A 24,302-nucleotide genomic window follows, 5' to 3' on the forward strand; every position below is an offset into this window, starting at 1 on the left:
TAGCTTACTCAGAGTCATTATATTAAGAAAAGCATCTCACTTCTCTGAACTAGCTTCATTTGCCATTATAATGTTTTACTTCAGATTTATCATTGAATTTTCAAGGGGTCAAAATGATACAACTGGTCTTTGGAGGAAGTTTACCAAGACAGGACCGTCCTCCTCCTCTAACCCACCCTCTCTTCCACCCCGCCCCCCATCTTTTGACTTTGCTTCAACTTCCTAAGTGGGTGGGACTCCAGGTGTGTATCCCTGAGCTCAGTGAGACGCAGCAGTTGGTGGGGATGACCTCAGATGCCGTGCACAGAATCGTCCATGTTGCTCTCTTCTGCTGGTATTTTCTTGGACAGAGAACGTTTTTAGAATGTTCAAGGCTTTGGCTATACTGTAGTCAGATTAAGATAGAAAAATGAATGGCGGGTACCACAAGAAGTAGGTCCCTTAAGACACAAAGGTTATGTTCCAGGATTCTGCACACCTTTAGGAGAAATAAAACATGACCTATCAAGGAAAGTGCAGCATCGTGCATCAGACAACAATGTTCCAAGTTATCTTGTGGTTCAGCTTGCAGAAAACTCACCACAGCATTCTGATGCTTATCTTTCACATCAGTAAAATAAAGTGGTGAATTCTGGCGGCTTATCACCCTCTACCCAATAAGGGCAGACATTGTGGTGAATGAAATGAGTTTGTGCGTTCTGACTTGCTGCTCAAGATTTCAGAAGGAATGAATTTGGAAAGTTCTAGTGTGGCTCAACGATACATTATGGTCCTGTCCAAGTCTGCATGTTTAAAGAATTTCATGACTCAGTGTAGCCAAGCTGCTCTTTACATGGAGAGGCCGATGACCGTGAGGAAGCACAAAATGTGAGCCGTTTCTTGGTCTCACTCACTCACTTCTGAGGTATGGAATCCTAGCCGCAGATAACACCACCACTTACTGAAGACACCACCTACAAGCAGCAGCTTCAGGCCTGGGACCCAGTTCCTCAACTCCTCACCCTGTATGTGATTTCCTTTCACACATTGCACTGTGGTGTCCCAGGATGGGGACTGAGCTTAGTTCTCTCAGGCACATGATCTTTTAGGCCTATGGACATCTGAACCTCCAGCTTGCCACAGACCCACTCTTATGCTCTTTATAAAAGTCCTCCCCAGTTTGAGTCCTTGAATGTGCTTGTGGTCAAGCCTGATTGAGGTGAGCAAAATTGTTAGCTGTGAGTGGGATGGCGTCTTCCTCATCCCACCTTGCCAGCCCCTTTCTGGTGTTCCCCCGCTCCATTCCTACAGAAGTATATACCTTGGCTTCCCCTTTCTAGGAGGCCCCGTGCACTTGTGATGGAACTGACTCAAACATTGTTCTCCTCTTCATGTCATGAGGATCAATCTCAGGACCCTCCTCAGCCTAGCGACTGAAAATATTTAGACATCTACTAAGTGAATACCAAGGGCGACTAACACATGCCATTCATACAATACACTCTTTCTGCTTGCCCAACATTTTCATTCAGCAAAATATAAAGGCCATGGATGAAGCAAAGCTGCCACTAAAGGAGAGGAGCAGATGGACTCAGAAAAGACAATAACATCTCGACGTCCCTTCGCTGTTGTCGTAAGGGCTGCATCATTTAACTGCTGCTAATCTTGATTTTTAGACATTTGAAATGTATACATCACAGCACTGTACATGTTGAAGTTAACACCTCTGTGGGCTGTGTTTAGCCCATGGGGAGTCATCTGTGGTTCTCTAATGGTGCATGGTTGCATTGTGAGTGCAAAGCAAAGCATCTACATTTTTAATGTCAAAACGAATTTCCTGACATCTGTATGCATCCAAGCACCTCCTGCTACCACACATCTTTTTTTTTTTTTTTTTTTTTTTTTTTTTTTTTTTTACCTTAAAGTGGAGACAGTGGATGAAACAAGTAGGAAGCAGAGTCAGAACTGTTTGTGCATATACTGCTTTCTGGGTTCAATAGCACATTATAGTTAACAGTCTTACATTGACCTCTTCTGTGGGGCTTGGTTCGTGCCTAAGGACAGAGTGTGCCAGACTTCCCTGGCACAATGTCAGATGTGTACACAAAGTGTTTTGGCTAAAACAAAACAAACAAACAAACAAACAAACAAAAAAGCCATGTGGAAAGGATTAAAGTTGAACCACAAAGAGATGGGGGAGGGAGGGCTTCTAGGAGTCTAAACTTGGCCGAGTTAAGACACTGGTTAGTTTGAGAAAGAGGCCAGGCTAGACCTTTCTGACCTTTCACCTGATGATATCATTCCAAAAGCAAGGCATTTCCTTCTCAACGTCACATTAACAGACCTTGGGTGGGAGACTGAGACAGAGGACTTGGTGGGTGAGGTACCTGGAAGGCAGGTGGGCAGGCTTCTCTTGAGCACTTCGTTCGTCCAGGTCCCATGAGCAGAACACGTATATACACCTGAGTGAACATGTGGGAGAGGGAAAGAAAGCGATTACACTCTAATGTGATTGCTGTAGCTTTTTTGAGGGTCTCTCTGTCATCATGTTCTCTGAGCAGGTCATCTCTACAACCTAATGAGCCCTTCTCTTCAGCTATGAATTACTGTCCCCAGAAATAAACACCACTGTCTTTGGCATGACTCCTTAGGACCTCCTTGCTTGCCTGAGGGCAGTCTGCCCATTTCTACATTCCCGGGCCCTGGCAGGTGTCTCCTTCTCATGGGTCATAGAACGTCTGTTCATAAAGTTCCGTGCAACACACATGCCCTTCTCTCCTTTCTTTAAACTCCTTAATACGATACATTTGTGTCCACTGCCCAATGTGGGTCTGAGGCTAGCCCTGTGAGCTGTAGCATGCTCTCTTGTTTAGAGATGAGATTTGGAGATACAGAGAAATTACGGGACTGTTCCTAGTGCACATATGCAGCAGTAGGCTTTCTGCTGGGTTGCTTTTCTGATGGAGACCATGAGTGTTTTTGAGAGTATTGATGGTTTAAGACCATGAGACCTCACTTGCAGGAGAGGTGTGTACGTTTCTAATGAACTTTCCTCTTATTTCCTCCCACACCTCACTGTGACCAACTGATTGACTGCTTCAATTGCTTTAACCTGGACCTTCATGCTACCACTTGACTCCAAGGGAAGCCAGGAATCTCATCCAGAAATTGTGAAGAGGCCTGCACAGCAACAGCTATGACAGTATTTGGGTCCTGGTCTGGGACATGTTGGATTTCCTGTTGAGACATGTCATCTGCTCCTCATTCTCTCAGTCCATCTGACTTCTGTGTGAGACGTGAGAACATGCCACTGAAATAAGTCCTATAGCTCTCCTTGGTAGATTTGGTCTGGTCAACCAGAGGAGGAAACTGAAAATGGTGGTGCCAGCCATAGCGGCCATCATCTAGAAACCCTAGCTCTACCTCAGATATGTAAAGGGATTTATTTCGGGAGGATTCAGACTCCCATGAGAGTCTCAGTTCTTCTCTTAGTTCTGTGATCTTTCATCCTCTACCAACGGGCTCAGTATTTACTAGAATTTTTTCAGAATTACAAGTTAAAAGGAGCAGCACACTTTGCTTTGGTCTTGGGACTATTTAGTGTGTGGAAATGGACCTATTAACTTGAGTGTATTGGGAGCGAGGATCAAATGATCCGCCTAAGGGGAAAACACTTAGTATCATTTGCACATGCACATGCAGCCATTCCTCCTAGAGCTGCTTCAGGCCCCAGCTCCGAGGCCCGGTAAGTAAGAGTTACCATTAGTGCGGAGAGCTTACCTGTGGTATTGTGAAGCATCTTGTAATAGGGCTGTTGGCAGGAGTACCTTATCTCAGATTTGTATGTGGTGAGGTTGTTTCTGGTGGAGAAGGTTACTAGCCCATGTTTCAGCCCTGCAGGAGCTCCACAGTCTACAACTGAGAGAGAAGAAGGGAGACCCCTTAGCTAGTTTTTGTTCTTCTCGGGGTCACCAAGGGATCTGTGTTCCCAAGATGGAGAGTTTATAGACTATGCACAACTCCAGAGAGAAGTCATATTGCCCATTTAACTGGTGCCCCTGCAACTGCACGGTATGCCACTTACAAAGCTGGCTTTTCCAGTTTGGGTATCTCTCTACTATATTACTACTATATGGCCAATTTATCTGTCCTAGTGTCAATTTCAGAGCAGGGATGGTCCTGCCAAGATTTATGGAGACCAAAGTTTCCCCATCACTAGAGCTTTTTTTCCTTTTTTTTCCTTTGAGTTTGTTTTGCAATCTCCTCTGGTTTTGTGGCCCAGGCATGAAGCCCATAGCTCAATGAGAAAATTCTGGCTGACCTGAACCAAATTACCTTCCATGTTTTCCAGTCTCAACCACAGGCTGAATAAGAACATTTAATGTGCTCACATTGGAGCTTAGTACTAAAATAACAAAACCAAACAAAGAATCCCCAGTTCCTAAGGGAGTATACAGCCCCACCCTACCCTGTAGCCTTCCCAGAGGCAGCTCATCTGCCCACAGAATGCAGGGAGAGTCAGTGGTGTACAGACTTCCAGTCTTCACCTCCTCTTTTTCTCCTTTGGAAGTGGCTGGATCCTGGAGTTGGGTATAATCTTAGTGTAGGACATGACCAAAGATGCCTTCTCCTAGGACAGACTTCAGGAAGCTCACTTGTCTAGCCACACCTTGCCTTAGGTGAGTTGTTAGCATGAATGGAACCCAGCGTGAGCTCAGCCAGTGTATCTTTCATGGCTGCTGCATCAGAGGCTGAGGACCCAATCTCTTGGTTTCTATTTCTGTTAGGGAATGACACTTGCTTTTAAGGAAACCCTAATCTTACATATAATAGTTGATGCTAGAATTGGAGAGATGTGAAATTCCACCATTAGAAAAGACACCGAAGCAGAGCGTGTAGATTTGCTCTTTATATTACAGATAAGCCCAGACAGGAGGCTCTATTGGTCCAGAGTTACCTAGTGAATTATTGTTAGTGTGAGAACTAGACCTGGCCTTGATTTTGGTGCTCTTTCAGTAAATGGTACTAGCTGTTCCTAGTTTTTTAAAATGTGTTTTCCAGATAAATAGTAAACATTCCATGGCTAATGTGGACACTGGTAGTCAATATTTCCAGAGTTCTGGTAGAATTTCCAAATTCCCCACCACCCCCTGAGTTGAACTGACTCCTCTTGAGGCAGATTGACTAGAGTTACCTAACAAACAGTTTGTCTGACTTCAGAACCTTCCAGATTAGAAGAAGGAGGTGAAGGAAGGAAGATCATATGAGTATTTCTTACACAAAGGGGTCCTGGCCTTCAAGTTCCTTGAACAAATCACTTAATTTGCATTGTTAAGCCAGAATATAGATGTTCTTGTAGTTTGTGAAACCTAGGCCTTGAACCTAACCCTAATTCTAATTCTAACCCTAATCCTAACTCTAACCCTAACTCTAACCCTAGTCTTAACATGATGGATAAGACTGGGATAATGCAGGATACAAGTTGCTATTTAAAACCATAAGTAGACTGTACTCTCCTGATGAGACTGGAAGCAGATGTTTGTTCTGCCTGTCTACCCTAGACAGGATGCTGGTACTACTGTCCCTACCCCTCACCCCCGAGCTTTCTGAGAGTTCCTTTGGCCTCAATAATCCTCATGACCCAACTCTCCTGTCCCTAGTGGAAGGACTGAATGTTTGGCCTTGGCCTTGAATGGTTGATGCTTATAGGAGACACTTTCTGAATAGAGGGCATGCTTTCTTGTCACCCCAGATAAGTCACTCTGCCCACTCATATGGTTGCCAGAGAGAGGAGGGTGGTAAACAGAAAACAAAGGGTCATATCAGCTTGATTGTAGTCAGTGTGGAAGGAGCATCCTTCTTCCTACATGCAGAATGACAGGGAGAAAGTCATGTCTCTGAGAAGAGATAACTTTCCCAAGAGCAGTGTTGGGTGACCCAATCAGTGTGCATCAGAAACTGTCTCCAGCTGACTTAGTAAGCTTGTTCTATGCTTGTCTTAGGCCCCTCCTACACCCTAGACTCAGGATGTTCTTCTCCTCTCTCTGCAGCCTGCTCTGCTCACCACTCTGCTATGAGCTGCACTGCCCCATACCTTGTGTCTCTGGCTAGTTCTTACTGCCATTTATGTTTCTTCCAATACATTTTTCTTGGCCTGAGCTCTAAACACACTGTTCTGCAAATCAAGGGCTTCTTACAGAGCAATACAGAGCATCTGACCTGGTACTCAGGACCAAGGATGATGCCACATGCCCATTCTGGCCTCATTCTCTTTCCCTCAGGTTACCTGTACTCCAATGTCATCAGACTCTCCAGAATATCACTTCCCTCTTACAGGTATTACCTGGCCCACCTGGCCCACCGCTGATATATGGTACATTTGTAACACTGCTAGCTGGGGTAGGTTATGTTCTTGTGGGGGCTGATAAACAAACATTTGCCCGGATGACATTTGTCTTTGGTATCCCTCTCATCTCCTATCTATCAAGGGCATTTTTACCCCAAGACAGCACCTCAGTCTCCAGAACCCACCCACACTCATGGGATTCTGCCCTCACCAAGGTCAGAACCCTAGGGATCTAGGTCACTTGATCATCAAATTGGGCAGTCACTGAATAAGAGGTGGCCCCTCCTCTCATGTGTGAACTCAGACAGACATTGCCCTTTAGATACCAGCATGCACACTGCAGTTCTCCAGCCCTTTCTTCACCATTGCTAAGGACCTAGTTATAGCCTTGACCCCAACTTGAGGGCCACTGCTTCCAGATGTGATGCTCGTTTCTATAGCCATGACCCTAAGCTGAAGACTGCTGCTTCCAGATGTGATGTTCATTTCTTTAAGGTTTTTAATAGTGAGTTTAAAATAAAAAATAAAAAAAAACTTGTAAGCCCCAGCAGTAAAGAACCTCAGATAACAGAACTTCATCCCAAAAAGTGTGGCTGGGACATACACTTTCTGAATATGAAAACATCCAGACTCGCCCACATCCACACTCTGTGTCATCATTCAGTCTATAAACCCATGGTTGTTAGGGACATACACTTTCTGAATATGAAAACATCCAGACTCGCCCACATCCACACTCTGTGTCATCATTCAGTCTATAAACCCATGGTTGTTAAGACAGCAGTAGAAGCCAGAGATTTGAAAGTCATTAAGTAGTTGGCACCCTGACCCACTTAAACTTATAGTATGGAGTGAATCAGTTGTGATGGCCCATGTTGCTCTAGGTCACATGATTGTACATTAAATTTGTGGTTTTTTTTAACCCAAGGACATATTTTCCTTTGAGAAGAGTACAGTTCACTGAGAGATTAAAATAATCACCCATTGTCTTTTCATTGCTTTTTGCAGTAAGTTTGAATGGTGAGTAAATCGTCAGGAGAGAGAGAGAATGTTCTCAGGTAGGCAGCTCTTTCTGATGATGAGGCTTGCTGCCTAGCTCAGCATCCATTCTAATCCACACTCAAGTGGGCAATGGAGTGTTGGTGGGTGGGGCGGGGTGGGGCGGGGTGGGGTGGCTCTGGAAGGGATTGGGTTCTCTGTAAGTAATCCATTCTCAGATGTTGCACTGTGTGGGGTTCCCGCCAGTGCCAATCATTCACTCTGCCACTGGCTCTGACTCCAGCTCCTTCTCCAATTCGATCTCGCTTTCTGTCACCATGGTGAAGGCAAAGGAGGATCAGGAGACAGAAGGAAGAGAGCAGAGAGAGAGGGAGGGAGAGAAGGAGAGAGAAAAGGAAGAGAGAAAAATTAGCAAGCAAAGCAGAAATAGTTCACGCAGGAAACACAGAAACCGTTCCACCAGAGCTGACTAAGAATGAAGTTTAGGCACAGCCATTGTGAAGGACAGTCTGGGATGGCTGAATTTGTATCCTTCTGAGAATTTACATAGTCTTACATCCTGGCTCTTGAGGAAGAGAAAATCCTGCCCCTGGCTGGGAGCTTTGCATTCATCCAGCCCAAATGCTTATTTGACAGATGGCATTCAGAGTATAGCAGGACTTGTCACCACTTTGTGGTGACAGGGCCAAGATTCCCATAATTTCCACTTCCTGTTCCTCTTTACATTTTTTATCATCTCTCTTTCTCTTTTTCTCTCTCTTCCTCCCTCCCTCCCTCCCTCCCTCCCTCCCTCCCTCCCTCCCTCCCTCCCTCTGTCTCTGTCTCTCTCTATGTCTGTCTGTCTCTGTCTCTGTCTCTCTCTTGGAGACAGGGTGTTATGTGGCCTAGGCTGTCCTTGAACTCATTATATAGCTGAAGATGACCTTACATTTCTAATCTTCTTATCCCCAGACTCTTATCTCTGAAGTGCTGCAGTTACAATAATGTGCTGCCATGTGTGGTAGCACATGCAATGCTGGGGACTGGATCCAGGGCCTTGTACATTCTAAGCAAGCATGCTACCACCCCAGCTACATCCCCAGTCTCTGTGTTGCATAGTCACACCTTGCAAGCTTTCTCTCTCTCTCTCTCTCTCTCTCTCTCTCTCTCTCTCTTTCTTTCTTTCACCCCTACTTTCACATTCCCAAGGACTCAACTTGTCAGTCTTATCTGTATAAGACCTAGCAGAGTACAAGGTACCCACAGATGCTCAGAGATGCTGGCTGTGTGTTAATAAGAGCTGAAGCCGTCCTAATATACTTTAATGCAGATGAATTGGGTCAAATTTTCAGTATAAAATGTTAACATGTTCTGTGGCTGTCTAGCACAGGGCATATAAAATAATAGTATCTAGGGGCTAGAGAGAGGGACTAAGCAGTTAAGAACACTGGCTGCTCTTTCAGAGGATCCGGGTTCAGTTCCCAGCACTCACATGGAAGCCCACAACTGTCTGTTACTCCAATTCCACATCTGACACACTCATAGCAATACACAAAGTAAAACTAAATAAGGTATTATTTTAAAAAAATACCATCTCATGTTGTAGTGACTTCCTCTTTCAAGGCGCCCATTATAATTTACCAGGAAAAAGTGTTAATAGCACCTTCTGCTTTTCAAAAACATAAGACAGAGATACCAAGCCCTGCCCAGTGATGGGGATGGGCTGAGGAGATCTAAGCACTCACTACCCGGAATGTATTCCTGCTCCTTACAGGCACACTGGGTGTAGGCATCCAGTAAGTTGTCAGCACAGTCGTGACCAGGGGGCATGAGGCCAGAAGAGTATGAACACATTGCCTACTGCTAGAATAAACACCTAAAGCCCCAGCTTCCCAACTACAGAGTCTGCTTCGGTCCTGGACACTGAAAACCTCCATTGATCGTCTGCAGAATGACCCTTGCTTGGCCCTGCACACACCTTGCTAGAGCCCAGGCACACTGCACACTGGGCCACCTTACTGCAGGAACATACGAGGTCCTCAGGCTTTGTACTGGCTAGTTTTGTGTCAACTTGACACAGCTGGAGTTATCACAGAGAAAGGAGCTTCAGTTGAGGAAATGCCTCCATGAGATACAACTGTCAGGCATTTTCTCAATTAGTGATCAAGGGGGAAAGGCCCCTTGTGGGTGGTGCCATCTCTGGGCTGTCTGTCTTGGATTCTATAAGAGAGCAGGCTGAGCAAGCCAGAGGAGGCAAGCCAGTAAAGAACATCCCTCCATGGCCTCTGCATCAGCTCCTGCTTCCTGACCTGCTTGAGTTCCAGTCCTGACTTCCTTTGGTGATGAACAGCAGTATGGAAGTGTAAGCTGAATAAACCCTTTCCTCCCCAGCTTGCTTCTTGGTCATGATGTTTGTGCAGGAATAGAATCCCTGACTAAGACAGGCTTGGACCTTGTCTTCTCCATCTGGACTCTCTCCTGAACTCTGCATTGGCATTCGGTGAGTGCTTCGCTTATTCCTGAAGCTATAAAATGGCAGTCTTTTCCCCTCACTTGACCCTGACCACAGCCCATCACCATATGAAAAGGAAAACCAGCCCATTTTGATTGTGCTCAGCTGCCTGGGGTTTGCCCCCGCCCCAGCCCTCCCACCAGGATTCCTAGTGGGAAAGGATCTGGCTGAGTGCTGGGTGGCAGTGAAAAGAAAGGGGACAGAACCCAAAGTCACAAAATGGTGGGAGGGGCACTGACTATAATATCTTAACTTAGAATTCTCTATTCTAAAGCAAGTCAAAGAGTCCCCCTCCCCCTGCAAGGACACTGTTACTATTTATAGCTGCTAAAATTATAATCCTTGAACATTTTACATTTGAAATTACTTGGGTATGAAAGTAATGGAGTAGTAGCTGGAAATCTATCTATCTATCTATCTATCTATCTATCTATCTATATTCTATAACACTCAATAGCTTATTTATGTGGATTATTTCTCTCTAGAACCATTGGCACACATTCTAGAATTAAAGCTACTCCATACTCTCTATTTTATAGTTACAGAAACGTCCATGGTCTTGTAATACGTTAGGGGCACACAAGGCAAGAACTCCAGGTCACCAGAGCTAGTGGGGTTCTGTGTGATGACCCCACAGCCCTAAGTCAGCGGCTGACCCGGAAGACTTAGCAGGTGAGCGATTGGCACACAGACACTCAAGGCCACTGGGCTCTGGGCCTGAGCGCCAAACTAGTTTCCCAAACTAGCAATTCCAGAGCTAAAGCTCATTTCAGACATTGAGATGTGCTTATATTCCTTTGCCACATTTGTACCCTGTTTGAAGGTGTGCGTGCGTGCGTCGTGCATGCGTGCGTGTGTGTGTGTGTGTGTGTGTGTGTGTGTGTGTGTGTGTGATTCCAAAATCTTATTCTTGAATTGGGCTCTTATATTCCTTGGTCTAGCTACTACATGGTTAGTGATCTCTGTCTGCCCCTCTCAGAGAGCTCTGTCAAAGCCTTTCACCCCATGCTCGGTGCTTCAAGCCCACCATGAAGGAATGCATCATTGGAATCAACCCGTTTGATTTTCTTACTTTTACAGGTGGGGATCTTGTTACTCCATGCACCGTCCTTCAGACACTCAATTTGGAATGTGTCCATCACCTCGTTATCCTGAAAGGAAGCCAGGAGGGCGTGGGAAGACGGAGGGAGTGGGTTAGCACATATTTCCTAACAAAGATAACGCAAACTTCAAACCTGGCTCTCTTCAACTAGGAATTAGCCCGATGAGTCTCAAAGGCAAACTTGCCCATAAATGCATGACATGTCATGTCGCCATTAGCCTCATTCACACGCTAGGCATGGGCAAGTGTTTCTAGAGGAAAAACTATGGTTTTGACTCTGGGTTTAGGGCAGAGGTTCTCCAATTAGAGCAAGGGGTCAGCATCACCCAGAGAAGGCTAGTGGAGACCGGCTGCTTGTCCCTGCCACGAAGATTTCAATTCAGTTCTTCTGACCTACCCAAGGATTCAGAGTTCTAATCAGCTCCCAGGTAATGCTGTTGTTGATGGTGACTGGGCCCTTCTCGAGGAAACTTCCTGCAGAGCAGTGGGCCTCTAGCTTGGCTCTACATTGGGTTCACCTGGGGAACATAACAATCCTAACCCCTGGTTCCAGCCCCTCGTGCCCGCAAGTGGGAACTTTGCTTTCTTACTCTGAAGGGTAGCTAGGTGGGCTGGCACTTTGGAGGGAGTGAGAGGAGTGCCCGTCTGCCACCTTTAAACCTGCTTCTTGTTCAGCACCATCATCCTCCAGCACCTCTGAGGAACTTTGTCAAGGTTGTAGTCCCTCATCCTTAAGCCATATGAAACCTTATTTAAAAATTCAGGACAACTCATTGCTCTGATAAACAACTTTGTGTCATGTCCTGAATTGAGAGGTGCCCAGAATGCATCATTTCTGAATTTCTGGAGTCTTTGGGGAAGCTTAACAGGATGTTAGGAGGCACCCGGCAGGCAGTGTTTTCCCGGCCGGCCGCGGCGCTCTGCACCTTTAGCACTTTGTAGCCTGTGTCACAGCTGACGAGCACTTGGTCTTTGAAGGAATACACGGCCTGCGAGGGCTCGATTTTCCCGTACACAGGAGGCTGTAGCTTTGGGCACTCATTTCCTGGCAGGAAGCAAATGAAAAGACAGCAGGTGAGAAAACCAAGAGGAAATGACAGCAGAGGACCCCCACCCCAACCCTCACACTGAGGAAGCGAGGCCTGAAATGAGGTGGAAACAACAGGGCCTGGGGTCTAGAAGAAGAGTTTGGAAAGCAGGGGTGAGTCACTTTCTAATGCAGCCTGCCATTAAAGTGAAGGAGGCAGCCAAACAGCTTCATGAGCCCTCAGAGACTGGCTGTAGTCTCACAGCAACAGGGAGCTCAGCCCCAGGCCCGCACTCATACGGATGAATATCCCGGTTCACTAAGCAAGGTCTTCTATATTCAGTTGAAATTTGGGCTCTGCCGTTTTTTCACTCATTGGCCACTCAGGATGACTGCAGTCTCACATTCTTCCCAAGGCACCAAGGGACTATGATGGGATGCTTCTGCCTTTCTTCAGAAGGCTGGTCCTGACAGGTACCTCAGTGACTGAGCCTGGCCCTGACCCTTTCTCAGGGGCAAATTTTCTTTTGTTAGTTTTCTGTCACACCTCTCCCCAGGGTGCCCTGGATGTGACAATGAGGGCAGAGCCAGGCCTTCTGGTCCTATGAAGGTGATTGGGCACTCCTGGTTGGGGTCTACCCTCTTTTTCCTTGAGGTATTACAGATTTATTGAGTCATAGGACTCCCTCTGGGTTTGTGTGAGGACTAGCTACATGATGCACTTGCAAGGGCTGTGCCACACCAAGGGCCCCACATAGAGATAGACTCCTATAGTGAAATCTTTAGAGCTCCAGATTGGCCCACAAGCTCCAAACCCACACTTGGAGACAATCATGGTTGGGAGGTCTCCTTCACCTAATGAATCTCCATGTGAGGGAAAAAGAGAAGCACAATCCGTCTTCAGTGTCTACATGAGGAAGTATTTCCAATCTTGAGCATACGTTCAATCCCTTTGGTGTCCACTCTCTATTTATAGGTGGCAAACTCAGCCAGGATATGTATCTTGTCTCCCAGGTTCTCAGGGAGAGTTCTACTAGGTTCCCAGAGGAGCAGGCCTCTAGCTAGGACTGCATTCTTCACCCCTCAGCAACCTTCCTTGTGAGCATGGAACCTAGTGGCTTAGTGTGACCTGGGAAAGGGGAGAGGTTACCTGCCGCTCTGTAGGAGAGCCTCCAGCCTCGGTTCTCTCCTGAGTTGTCGCTGCGGAATAGGATCTGGACACTGTGAGTCTGGGTGCTGATTGGTTCTGGGGATTTCTCTCCACAGAAGGGACCCCATACTTTTGAACCAGCTTTAATCTAAAAGAGGCAACATATATATATAGAGAGAGACAAGTCACATCTGAGTGGTGCACAGTACTGCTTTAGGAAAATTAGTTCTGGAATTTTCTGGAAGTCTTAATGTGAATCAGTAGTATACAGTCTTGTTTTTTGTAGACTTACCAATTACCAAAATTTTTTTTTGTCCATTTTTGTCACAATTTCAGTGGCCTTTGGAGTTAACAAAGCAAATTAATAATGCTGTGATTAAAGGTAAACATTCTGTAGGTGGTCCTGAACAGTGCACAAAACAGGAGTGGTTCCCACTCTTTAAGAGTCTGTAGTTTATAGGGGTGATAACAATAAATAACAAAATGATTATAAGCATATATATATATACATATATACATATAATACACATATATATGTATATGTACACACACATATATGCATACATATACACATATATACATACATATATATGTATTAGGAACATGTACTACACTCTACAATTCTAGTATTGAAGTGTATATAATCTATATATACATATTTAAACTCTATAATCTATAAAGTCATCATTTGTGTAATAGAAACATAGTAACTAACAACTTAGGAAGGGCCTATATAAAGTCACACTAGATCAGACATAAAGCATGAGCAGAAAAAAAAGAAGACCTCTTTCCAGTCAGACAAAACCAGCATCTGTAAAAAGCAGGGCCAGCTGTGGGAAACATTTTGGTAGGCATGAGGACCAGGAGAAGCCAGTATGGCAGGAACAGAGGGAGTGGCCTGACACGAGGTTGGACAGAGTGACAAGGGTCTTTACTTCGTTGAGGAATTTGGCTTAATTCCATGTGCAGTCTTGGTCTGACTCCCTTGCTCTATGCTGTGGGAAAACAGATGATGCAGGCGCAAGAAGGAAGCAAGAGCACCAGGTGAGAAGGTGCAGATGGGAGGACAGAGGTGCAAGGGCTCCGACTGTAATGGAGGCAGTAGAGCAGCATAGATGATCACCACTGCGTGACTCAGAATCTCCACCTCCCAGTCCTGCGCACTTAACCCCTTTCCTTCTGTTTCTGAGAGCCAGGACATAATCCTGGGTGACATCATTTTACTGGGAACAGAGGACATGATACCTGAAGACACTCAGGATCTTGATGTGGCTCCCATGCCGAGCTCCTAGAAATTAATGTGCAAGAATCCGAAACAGTCAGCATGCCCTGCTTCCTGAGCGTTTCTTTGTGACTAGAGGGACTTTGAAATGTTAAGGTTTTGTTCATTCTTAGAGAATTTCACATACATACAGTATGTTTTGACTATAATTGCCCCTCACATCCCCTTGGACTCTGCCCAGACCCACCACCACATCTTCCAACATGATGAATGTCCTCTTTCCATAGTCTTCTGAGGCTAACCCGTGCCTTCCAACTGTGCATTGTTGTGGGGTCATTTCCTGGCACATAGTTAACCTCTCAGGGACCACTTGGACGTTTTATCGTTTTATCTTATCAGCCTTCAGCTGCCAATGCTCCTCAGCTGGAATTGGGACTTTGTGAGTCCTTCCCTCATCTAGGCTGAGCTTTGACTGGTGTGATCATGGAGAATTCTTCTGGAAGCAACTACAGCTGTGGAGAGGGAAACAGCCCAGGCATGTGTGGAAGACACTGTTTGGCAGGAGTCCTTCCAGACCTCTGTTCTCACAACCCTTCCATCACCTTTTCTGCAGGGTTCCTTGAACTCTATGATGAGGGGTGTGATGTAGGTGACCATTTAGGGCTGAGGACAGTTCCTCATTTTCTACAGTCTGGCCGGATGTGAGTCTATGTCTTTATCACAGCCCATTGTAAAATGACGCTTCTCTGATACAGGTTGAGAGCTTCATGAATCTACGGGTGTAGAAGAGTTTAGAAGGCGGTTTGGCAGTATATCCATTTGACAAAATGATACCAGTGGTTCTTTCCTGAGTTCCATGGCCTTCCCAGGCATAGGTTCTTCGCCAAATCTACAGGGCCAGGCATGAGTCCTGTGGTGTGAGCCTTAAATTCAATTATAAGGCAGTTGGTCACTGAAGGAGGAGTGGGTCAGCAAGCGAAGCAGGTGTTTCCACATTCACCAACCCTGGAATATACCTGACACCCAGAGGTGAACAAAGACAGAGCATGTGACTGGGGCAGCCAATCAACTGAGCGGGACAAACAGCTGGGGACGAAGGGGAGGCAAGCCCAAGGTACATGCCAAGGCACCAATCATTATTTTATTCAAAGAGTCTGCTTCTGCTTCTTACCGGGCTCCCGGGATCTGTGTTGTTGATTTCTGTTTCTTCTTACTCCCTACCCTCAAGGATTGTCTCAGGGGCTGATGGCTAAGGCAACCGGTCACTCTATAACATTAATGCCACTATTGCACCCAAGAGCGTATCGTACAAGAATACTATTATAGATCACAAGGCTCACACCTGAGTGTGCCTGTTGGTGACTGTTCTCCCTCAGCAGCCTTTATGGCACCACAGGTACCATGAAAGCTAGCCAAAGGAAACAAACTACTAGGTCAGAACCTGCTTGGCTTCTCCATGCCCTGGGAGTCAAGTGTAGGGTGTCTTCAGCAATAGAGTCTTACCATTTAGTTATGATGGGTGGCAAGGAGCAAATGACAATAACCTGTTTTGTTTATCAGGGTTCTGTGGGATCTCTCTGACCAACAACTTGAAGGGTAGTATCCTGCACCTGCCACTGGGTTGTTTGTTTGATAGCTATGGCTTCTGGGAGGAACATTATTCCCCTATTTAGGTAACTCCATTTAAACTTTTATGTACAAAACAAAGAAACAATAAAACGAAGCCTCTAAAATAATGTATTTCCATATGACTCTTTCAAATATCTTTAGTGTTAGTTATTCCTCCTGTTTTAGTTAGGGTTACTGTTGGCTGAGATGGAATACCACCGCCAAAAAGCAAACTGGAAAGTAAAGTATTTATTTGGCTTATACTTTCATCCATCATTGGAGGAAGTCAGGAATGGAACTCAAGCAGGGCAGAAACTTGAGGCAAGAGCTGATCAGAGGCCATGGAGGAATACTGCTTAGTGGTTTCTTCTGCATGGCTTGTTCAGAGGCTTTCTTATAGAACCCTAGCCCAGAAGGACTCCACTCAGAATGGACTGGGTTCTTCCCCATCAAACTCTAACTAGGGAAATGCTCAATAGGCTTGCCTACAGTCCAATCTTACGGGAAGCATTTTCTCAGTTAGTGTTCCGTACTTTCAGATGCCTCTAGCCTGTGTCAAGTTGACATAAGATTAGGCAGCCTTACTCTCCTAACCTAATGCCCACTTAATCCTTTCTCTCCAGAATCTTCTTTCATTCCCATAACACCTGTCCTCTGCTATCTGTCCTTCCTTAAAACCCTACTTCTCACCCTGCCAGGGTCTCTTTCTAGTTTCCTGGCTTCTATAGTTACTCCAAATTAACCATACATATCTAAAAATTCTAAGCTGGCATCCACATATGATGGAAAACATGTAATACTTATCTTTCTAAGACTAGGTGACTTTACTCAATGGTTTCCTCAATTCCATCTATTTACCTGAAAATCTAATAATCTCATCCCTCTTTATCACTGAATAGAATTTCCTTGTATATATGTGCAGCATTTCCATTATCCACTCATCAGCTGATAGCCATTTAGGAGGCCATGTCCTCCTAACTATTGTGAATAGAGCAGCAATGAACATGGGTGATCAGTTATCTCTATACCAATGAATGATATCGCTGGGTCCTTTAGTAACTTTGCTTCTAGTTCATGAGGAACCTCTATATCAGAGATTCCCAACCTTCTTAATGTTGCAATCCTTCAATACAGTTCCTCATGGTTTTTTGTTCCTACTTCATAACTGTAATTTTGCTGCTGTTATGAACTTATGCTCCTGTTTTCTGTTGTTCTTAGATTGCTCCTGTGAAAGGGTTGTTCAACCCCACAAAGGAAGGGATCTCGACCCACAAATTGAGAACCACTGCTCTACACTGATTTTTTTTTTTTAATAGTGGTTGTATCAATTTACAGTCCTAATGGTGAATGTGGGTTCCTCTCCTTCCTTCCTTCCTTCCTTCCTTCCTTCCTTCCTTCCTTCCTTCCTTCCTTCCTTTCTCTCTCTCTCTCTCTCTCTCTCTCTCTCTCTCTCTCTCTCTCTCTTTCTTTCTTTCTTTCTTTCTTTCTTTCTTTCTTTCTTTCTTTTTTCCAGACAGGGTTTTCTGTGTAGTCCTGGCTGTCCTGGAACTCACTCTGTAGACCAGGCTGGCCTCAAACTCAGAAATCCACCTGCCTCTGCCTCCTGAGTGCTGGGATTAAAGGTGTGCACCACTACTGCCTGGAGTGAGTTCCTCTTTCATCACAACCTCACAGCAATTGTTGTCATTTGTTTTCTGGATCTTAGCCATTCTGACTGTGGCAAGATAAAATCTCAAAGTAATTTTAATTTGCTTTTCTCAAGTGGCTAAGGGTGTTGAACACTTAAAAAAATGTTTTAATCACTTGTATTTCTTCCTTTGAGAGGTCTCTATTCTGGTCTGTTTTTTAAAAGTTGGGTTGTTGCCTTTTTGTGTTTAGTTTTTTTTTTTTTTAATTCTTTGAATATTTTAGACATCAATCCTGTCAGATGTATAGCTGAGGCCCGTGGTTTCCTCTACTCTACAGAGGCCTTTGAGTTTCACAAGGCTAACAAGAGCAACTCCTCAGGGAGCAATACAGAAGAATGAGAGAGAGAGAGAAAGAGAGAGAGAGAGACAGAGAGAGACAGAGAGAGACAGAAACAGAGAGAGACAGAGAGAGACAGAGACAGAGAGAGAGACACAGAGAGAGACAGAGAGAGACAGAGACAAAGAGAGAGAGAGAGAGAGAGAGAGAGAGAGAGAGAGAGACAGAGAGAGAGACAGAGAGAGGTGCAGCTTCTGATACCAACCAGTGTGGCACTTGAGTCCTGAAAGGCCAGGAATAAAGTTCTGCCACCAGCTCAGGTAACCTTGGAAGTGGTTTGTTTCTCAGATCCTCAAGGTAAGAGTCCCATCAAATTGATGCCTTGATTTCAATCCTATGAGACCTTAAGTAGAGAGCCAGTAGAGCCTACTGGGACTTCTGGTCTACCGAAGCACTGTGATAAGAGTCACTGAGTACTGATGTGTTGGGAGCACCTTATCCACAGCAACACAATCATGGCTGTGTTTGCTGCTGAGTCAGCTGCAGCCACGACCCTTCTTAACTTCTGATTCACTAGGGAGCAAGCAGGTATGAAGTTCTTGAGTTTTCTCACAGGGGTTCCCGGGCTTTTCTGCTTCTGTCCCTGCTAAAGTCTCCCTTTCTGACCTGGTGGGTGGCCCTGCTCCCTCTTTCTAGCTCTCAGGACTCATGGGTTCCAGTTCCCATGTCTTTTGTTTTCTTAAACAGCTCAGAATCCACATGACTTAGATAAGCACCTGTCTACACAGTCAGTGGTGTCCTTATTTTCCTTGGGTTCAGCATCTCCCCTGAAATCAGAGCCCAATATTCGGCTTCATTTGGACATTTTGCCCAGGAATGTCTAGGTACTTCTGGGCACTCTACAAACTTCTGATTTTATTCCCTGCACATCTGAGAACTATTTCTCCTACTATCCCACCAAAACTCAAATTTAGGTTAGCTTGTGTTTGACAATCCAAATAACTTCAAGTGTTGTAGCTATTAACCCTGGACATTTTCTTCCTCATTATTGCCTTTATAATGGTCTCTTTCCTCAAATAAAACCACCCGTGTAATGTTTGGGATCTAGTACAAGCCAAGAGTGCGAGCATCCTTTTCAGAATGTATTAAGAAGCTCAAGATGGCAACTGTGGCCCATTAATCCAAGCACGAGTCCTTTCTGAGTGCAAGGCCCCATGTGAGTGCACAGGGTGCACCCCACAGTGCTGAATGTGGCTCAGGGGACATTCCTAAACTACTGGAATTTGACTTTGTGATTCCCTTCCTCATACTACCCTACTGGACAGGAAGCCTGTTTGGAATCAGAGGAGATCCCAATCTGGATCTAATGAAACCAAGACAACGTTATAAATAATGACATTCTGGAAAGGTAGTGCCTCAGTTCCCAGACCTAAGAGAAGATGAAAAGCCATAAGCCCAGGATTCTCATTTTTTTCCCAATTGAGCCAAGATGCACCCTTGGGAGTAGCAGCCATTGCACGCTTACCTTAATGTAGTCATAGGGACAGGGCACCTCAGGATGGTCTTCAATGTCAAAAATGTCCTCAAACTGCAGGCTGACCATGAAGCCTTCCTCCAGGTCAATGGTATAGGAACATTCTGAGCTCTTGGGATAAGGGTTGGGGTAATCGGGGCTGGTGATTGTGCCTGTCCTCTGGGTAAAGAGATTGCCGCTGCATTCCACTGTGGAAAACACAACAGAGAAATGGCACACCATTGACACACTTGCGCACACACAGACACACACAGAGACAGACACAGACACACACACACACACACAGACACACACACCCCTTGCTTCTCTACCACTGTGTAATCTTTTCAGTGTTCCCAGGAAGCAGGCAGAGAAGCAATCCCCATTTTACTGAGACCCTGAATCTCCAAGGAAGGTAATGGCTCATCCACCATCACCTGTGGAAAGATCTGTAGTTAAGACTCAATCTCGGACTTTCGCAGTCTCTCTCTCCAGATGGGCTTACCATAGATGATGACCCTTGCCACGGGATCCTCTGGCAGGGGCAGGCAGCCACTTTGAGAACAGTTTTGAGGTGAAAGGGTCAGGTCCTGTGTCTGGACCTCTTTGGGTCTTGCTTCCTCCTTTGACCATACGTCTTTCAGATTTCTGCTCAAAATCACTCTTGGTCTCTATCTAAAAAAATCCTTCCCATTCCCTACTACCCTCTGTCTCCCTCCCCACTACTCCCTGTCACTTCCCACTCCCCTCTGCCCCTACACTGTCCATGCCCAGCCCCTGCCTTTCTCTGGTTGGTTGCATAGCTCCACCCTCTTGGACATCCCATCATGCATTCTTTTACTGACTCCTTGTCCGCACTTAACTGAGTTTTCTGAACCACAGGATTCTGCTTTTTTCCTGTTATCCAACATCCTGGGGGCCTGTCCGTGACTTAGCCTACTCTAGGCTTCTGAACCTTGGTCCTTTGGGCTGCCCCCTCCCAGACCTGGCGTGCCTGTGCTTTGTAAGCCTTTCTTCATTTTGCAAATTGAGAAACAGTAGCCCAGAAGGGCAAGCATGACTAATGTAAAGTTTCAACAAGAACTGCAGAAATGAGGTCACTTGCATCTCCATCTGTTTTCACTTTCTACCTCAAGCGTCCTCATGGGGAAGTGTCACCCTGCTGAGGGTTAGAAATGGTTCCTGGGACACCTTACTCGCCTTATTCTCTGTGCACAGAGAGATATGTAGTTCATAAGCATAAACCACATATCTATAGGATTTTTAAAAGGTTCTTGTGGTCAGGATGAAAAAAAATGTTAGACTCCTTGACCCTGGGCTTTCATAATTCTCCTGGTAAAAATTCCTTTTTGAAGATACTACTTTATGATGATGGACTTATATAGAAGGCATTCAGCCTTATTCAGCACGTTTTGAAGGAAGAAGTAAAGAACTCTTGTCTGTGGCCTTGGCTTCCTCCAATGAGCCCTCTCCAAGTGGGCTCACAAGTGCAGCCTTACCCAGATTCATACATGGGCAATTCCCCTCACTGTTGTAAGTTCTACCACACCTCCAAATCGTTTTAGAATCTGTTCTCCCAGTGTTGAATGATCGTCCATAGTCCTTCTCTCCTGTCAAAGGCAGCATTTGTCACTTTTACAGGCCAGCTCATGTCTGACTAGTCTGGGCCCATGCTTCCTTCATGTAAGAGTAACAAGCATAGCATTCACTTTGTGTACATACTAAGGTGCCTGTTACACAGCTAGCCTGGGGAATCAAGATCTCAGCCCCAAACTGAGCTGGCAAAGCAGAAGCCATGATGCTGGAGGAGATGCAGTGAGAGAGCGAATGAGCCACTTGCTCTCTTTATCATCTTCCTCTGTCCTTTAGTCTGTGGTTCTCTGTTAGAGAGGGACAGAGGGGCTGTTGGAACAAAGAAGAGAAAGGAATCTTTGGCTGAATTTATGGCTCAGATAGAATGAGCTGGAAAACCCATGTTTCTCATAACTGGCACAGGTTGGTTACTTGCAGTAGAAGAGGAGACAAAAATGTATAGAACAGACTTTCTGCCCAGAAAAGACACTTCAACTACAAAGCTTGTCATATGTTCCTCTGACAGTGGATCCTGGGCTCCTAATGGAGTTATCAGTGAAGCATCTATCTATATGGTATATGTATGTATCTTTGACTTTAAAAACAAAAGACAAAAACCAAAAAAGTTCTTTGTCTTTCTCTCTGTCTCTGTCTGTCTCTGTTTCTGCCTCTCTGTCTCTGTCTCTCTTTGTCTCTGTCTGTCTGTCTGTCTGTCTGTCTGTTTATCTGTCCCTCTCCCCTCTTTGTGTGTGTGTGTGTAAATGCAGGTGTACATACCTGACATTTGATACAGAGACCAGAGTTCAATGTTGGTTATCTTCCTCTTGCTCTCCACCTAAGTTTGAAAGAGGGTCTCCCACTGACCTAAAGCTCACTGTTTCATTTCTGTTAGATTGGGGGACCAGCAAGCTCTTGGAAGTCTACTTGTCTCTGTCCCCCAGAGACATGCTTCAATAAGGCCAGCTTCTACATGAATGTTGAGAATTTTCTCATGTTCATCCAGCAAGGCCTTTCTACAGTGAGCCGTCTCTCCAGTCTTGACTTATTTTAAGGGTGTGCACTAAGTATCTGTGTCTCACTTGGTCTTACTGAAATACGCTGCATATCATGACACAGCATGGAAATATCCCTAGGCCTTACCTCGGCAGGTCCTGTTGTCTGTGTGGAGGATGTAGCCAAAGCGGCAGGAGCAGTAGTAGCCACCGATGTAGTTGTGACAGTAGTGGTCACAGGACAGCTCTTCATCTTCCCTCTCCTTGCACTCATCCACATCTGTGGGGCAGGCAGAGCCTCTTGTCAGTCACCACATGTGTGATGATTAAGCCATATTTATAAAACACTTACGGTCACTCATTCTTTGGGAAGGGTCATGCTTTTCTTTCATTTGATCCTGTATAAAGACCAGAGTTGGCCATTGTCTCCATTGGTCAGAGGAGGTAGGCAGAACACAGAGAAGTCAGGCAACTTGCCCAAGATCAAAGAGAGCTAGGTTTGAACCTTGCCAATATGAGTCTTGGTAGAAGTAATCACCACATCTTGGTTATGATAATTGATAATTACTATACTACACCACCATCCTATTCCTTTGGATAGAAAACTCCTGGTGGGGGGGGGGGCGGGGGTTCTTGGAGAGCTTGGCTCACCACCACACCCCCATTCCCTCTGATATAGATTGAGTCCCGTCCTAGATGTTTGAACATCCGTTTTTCCTGTAGGCATATAAGTGGCCAGTATATATATATGTATATATATGATGTCCACCATTATTAGTCATCAAAGGATAGAATTTAAGCAACACATATTCACCACAGTAAATAAGAATGAGGGAAAATGATTGACAGTGTTTAATGTTGGTGAGGACATGGATCCACCATAAATGTCATACTCTGATATACAAATTACATGATTATTTGGAAAAATCTGGCAATTTCTTATGAGACTAAACACAACTGTCTTCAAACCAGTGATTCTATGTCTAAATAGTCACAATAAACAGGGAAACATATATTCACAAAAGACTGTAACAATCTTTATCTTATAAGGAGTGTAAAAAAAAATAAGTGAAGCCTAGGTATCCCTCAATGGGAAATGAACAAAATCTTTACAGTGTATTCATTAACACTGTGGAACACAGTTCTGTCCAGGGAGCTATAACAACCTAGTTGAAGCTTTCCAACTTTATACCATCCCCAACTATACTTCCTGTATGTTCATTTATGTGAAATTTTGGAAGCAAAACTAATCTACAGAGGAAGAGGAGGAAGAAGAAGAGAAAGGAATAGATATGTACAAAATACCAGAAATGCACATGTAAGATTTATACATTTTATTATATGTATATTCTACAGCAAAACAAAGCATTGTTAATAGGTGTTGAACTAGGAAGCAATATAATGATATTTGCCATTACTTTAGAATATATCAATAAAGATTAATTGTTGGCTGAGTGGTAGCTAGCTAGATGGGTGGATTTGAGATGCAAAAGTGCAGGAAGCCACTGCAGGCAGAATCCATGGGGGTGGATGTCAGTCAAGGAAAGAGCACAAGGGAGTTTTCATCTCTGGAGATAAGGGGAGACCTGAAGATGAGGCAACTTACCTACAGCCATGTAGTGGGCGTCGAAGCCTGTGAATCGTTCCTCATTGGAGAAATCTGACCGGAAAGTGACAGACATGAAGGTGCCAGGCGAAAGAACCACTTCCTGGCCGGGGGTCTGCTCAGTATCGGTGGTCTCCCTGCCACAAAAGGTTGCCAGCACCTGGTCTTCTGTTTCTACCTTTGGGGACAAAGTGAAAAGGAATAAAATGAGTGCCTTCCCCTGTCAGCCTCTCTCGGGTTCTTCAAGAAGACTGAGAACAGGTCTGCCCACAAGCAGATGAGGCAGCATTGGAAACTCAAAGAGAGGGAGCTAGGAACAGATCTGCTGACGACATGGGACTGGTGTAAGCGAATGTGGCCATGTGATCAGTTCTGTTTGTTTGGTTCGATTTCCTCAGCAGGCACTTGGTGTGTGTCTCCTCTTTGCCATCTGGATGAGTTATTCTTTGAAAACAATTCCATGGAAAACTTGAAAAGAGCTAGATAGCCTCACAAATAGATTCTATATGCAGCTAACCATGCTTCCTGGGAAAAGAGACACTCCACACAATAAGCCATTCACAGAGCATCCAGTGTGTGCCTGCCACTGTACCAAGCTCGAGGAGACAGGGTGATGAAAGACAGGCAAAGTTCTGTGGGACAGTGGTGTTCAGACCAACAGACACAAGTGGGGCTGGAACAGTGTGATGAGCGAATTCACAGAAGCAGTCAGGACTTGAAGGGTTCCCAG

At 45.1% G+C, this 24,302-nt stretch overlaps 1 protein-coding gene across 4 annotated transcripts in view; it reads right to left on the minus strand.

Annotated features, from left to right (window-relative positions):
• Nucleotides 1–24,302, minus strand: part of Masp1 (mannan-binding lectin serine peptidase 1) — a 69,456-nt gene that overhangs the window by 20,723 nt on the left and 24,431 nt on the right. For 2 of the 4 annotated variants that reach the window (NM_008555.3, NM_001359083.1), the window contains exons 3-10: nucleotides 23,573–23,750; nucleotides 22,115–22,246; nucleotides 19,415–19,611; nucleotides 13,095–13,242; nucleotides 11,844–11,962; nucleotides 10,888–10,966; nucleotides 3,760–3,897; nucleotides 2,367–2,441 (exon numbers count right to left, since the gene is read on the minus strand). In NM_008555.3, the coding sequence (NP_032581.2) occupies nucleotides 2,367–2,441; nucleotides 3,760–3,897; nucleotides 10,888–10,966; nucleotides 11,844–11,962; nucleotides 13,095–13,242; nucleotides 19,415–19,611; nucleotides 22,115–22,246; nucleotides 23,573–23,750 (1,066 nt within the window). Of the gene's footprint in view, nucleotides 1–2,366; nucleotides 2,442–3,759; nucleotides 3,898–6,801; nucleotides 7,634–10,887; nucleotides 10,967–11,843; nucleotides 11,963–13,094; nucleotides 13,243–19,414; nucleotides 19,612–22,114; nucleotides 22,247–23,572; nucleotides 23,751–24,302 lie in introns of those variants that run through there. The other 2 variants (XR_003951766.1, XM_006521829.4) reach the window with 2 other exon arrangements.

This window comes from Mus musculus, chromosome 16, assembly GCF_000001635.26.
Source record: "Mus musculus strain C57BL/6J chromosome 16, GRCm38.p6 C57BL/6J".
NCBI classification, from domain to species: domain Eukaryota; kingdom Metazoa; phylum Chordata; class Mammalia; order Rodentia; family Muridae; genus Mus; species Mus musculus.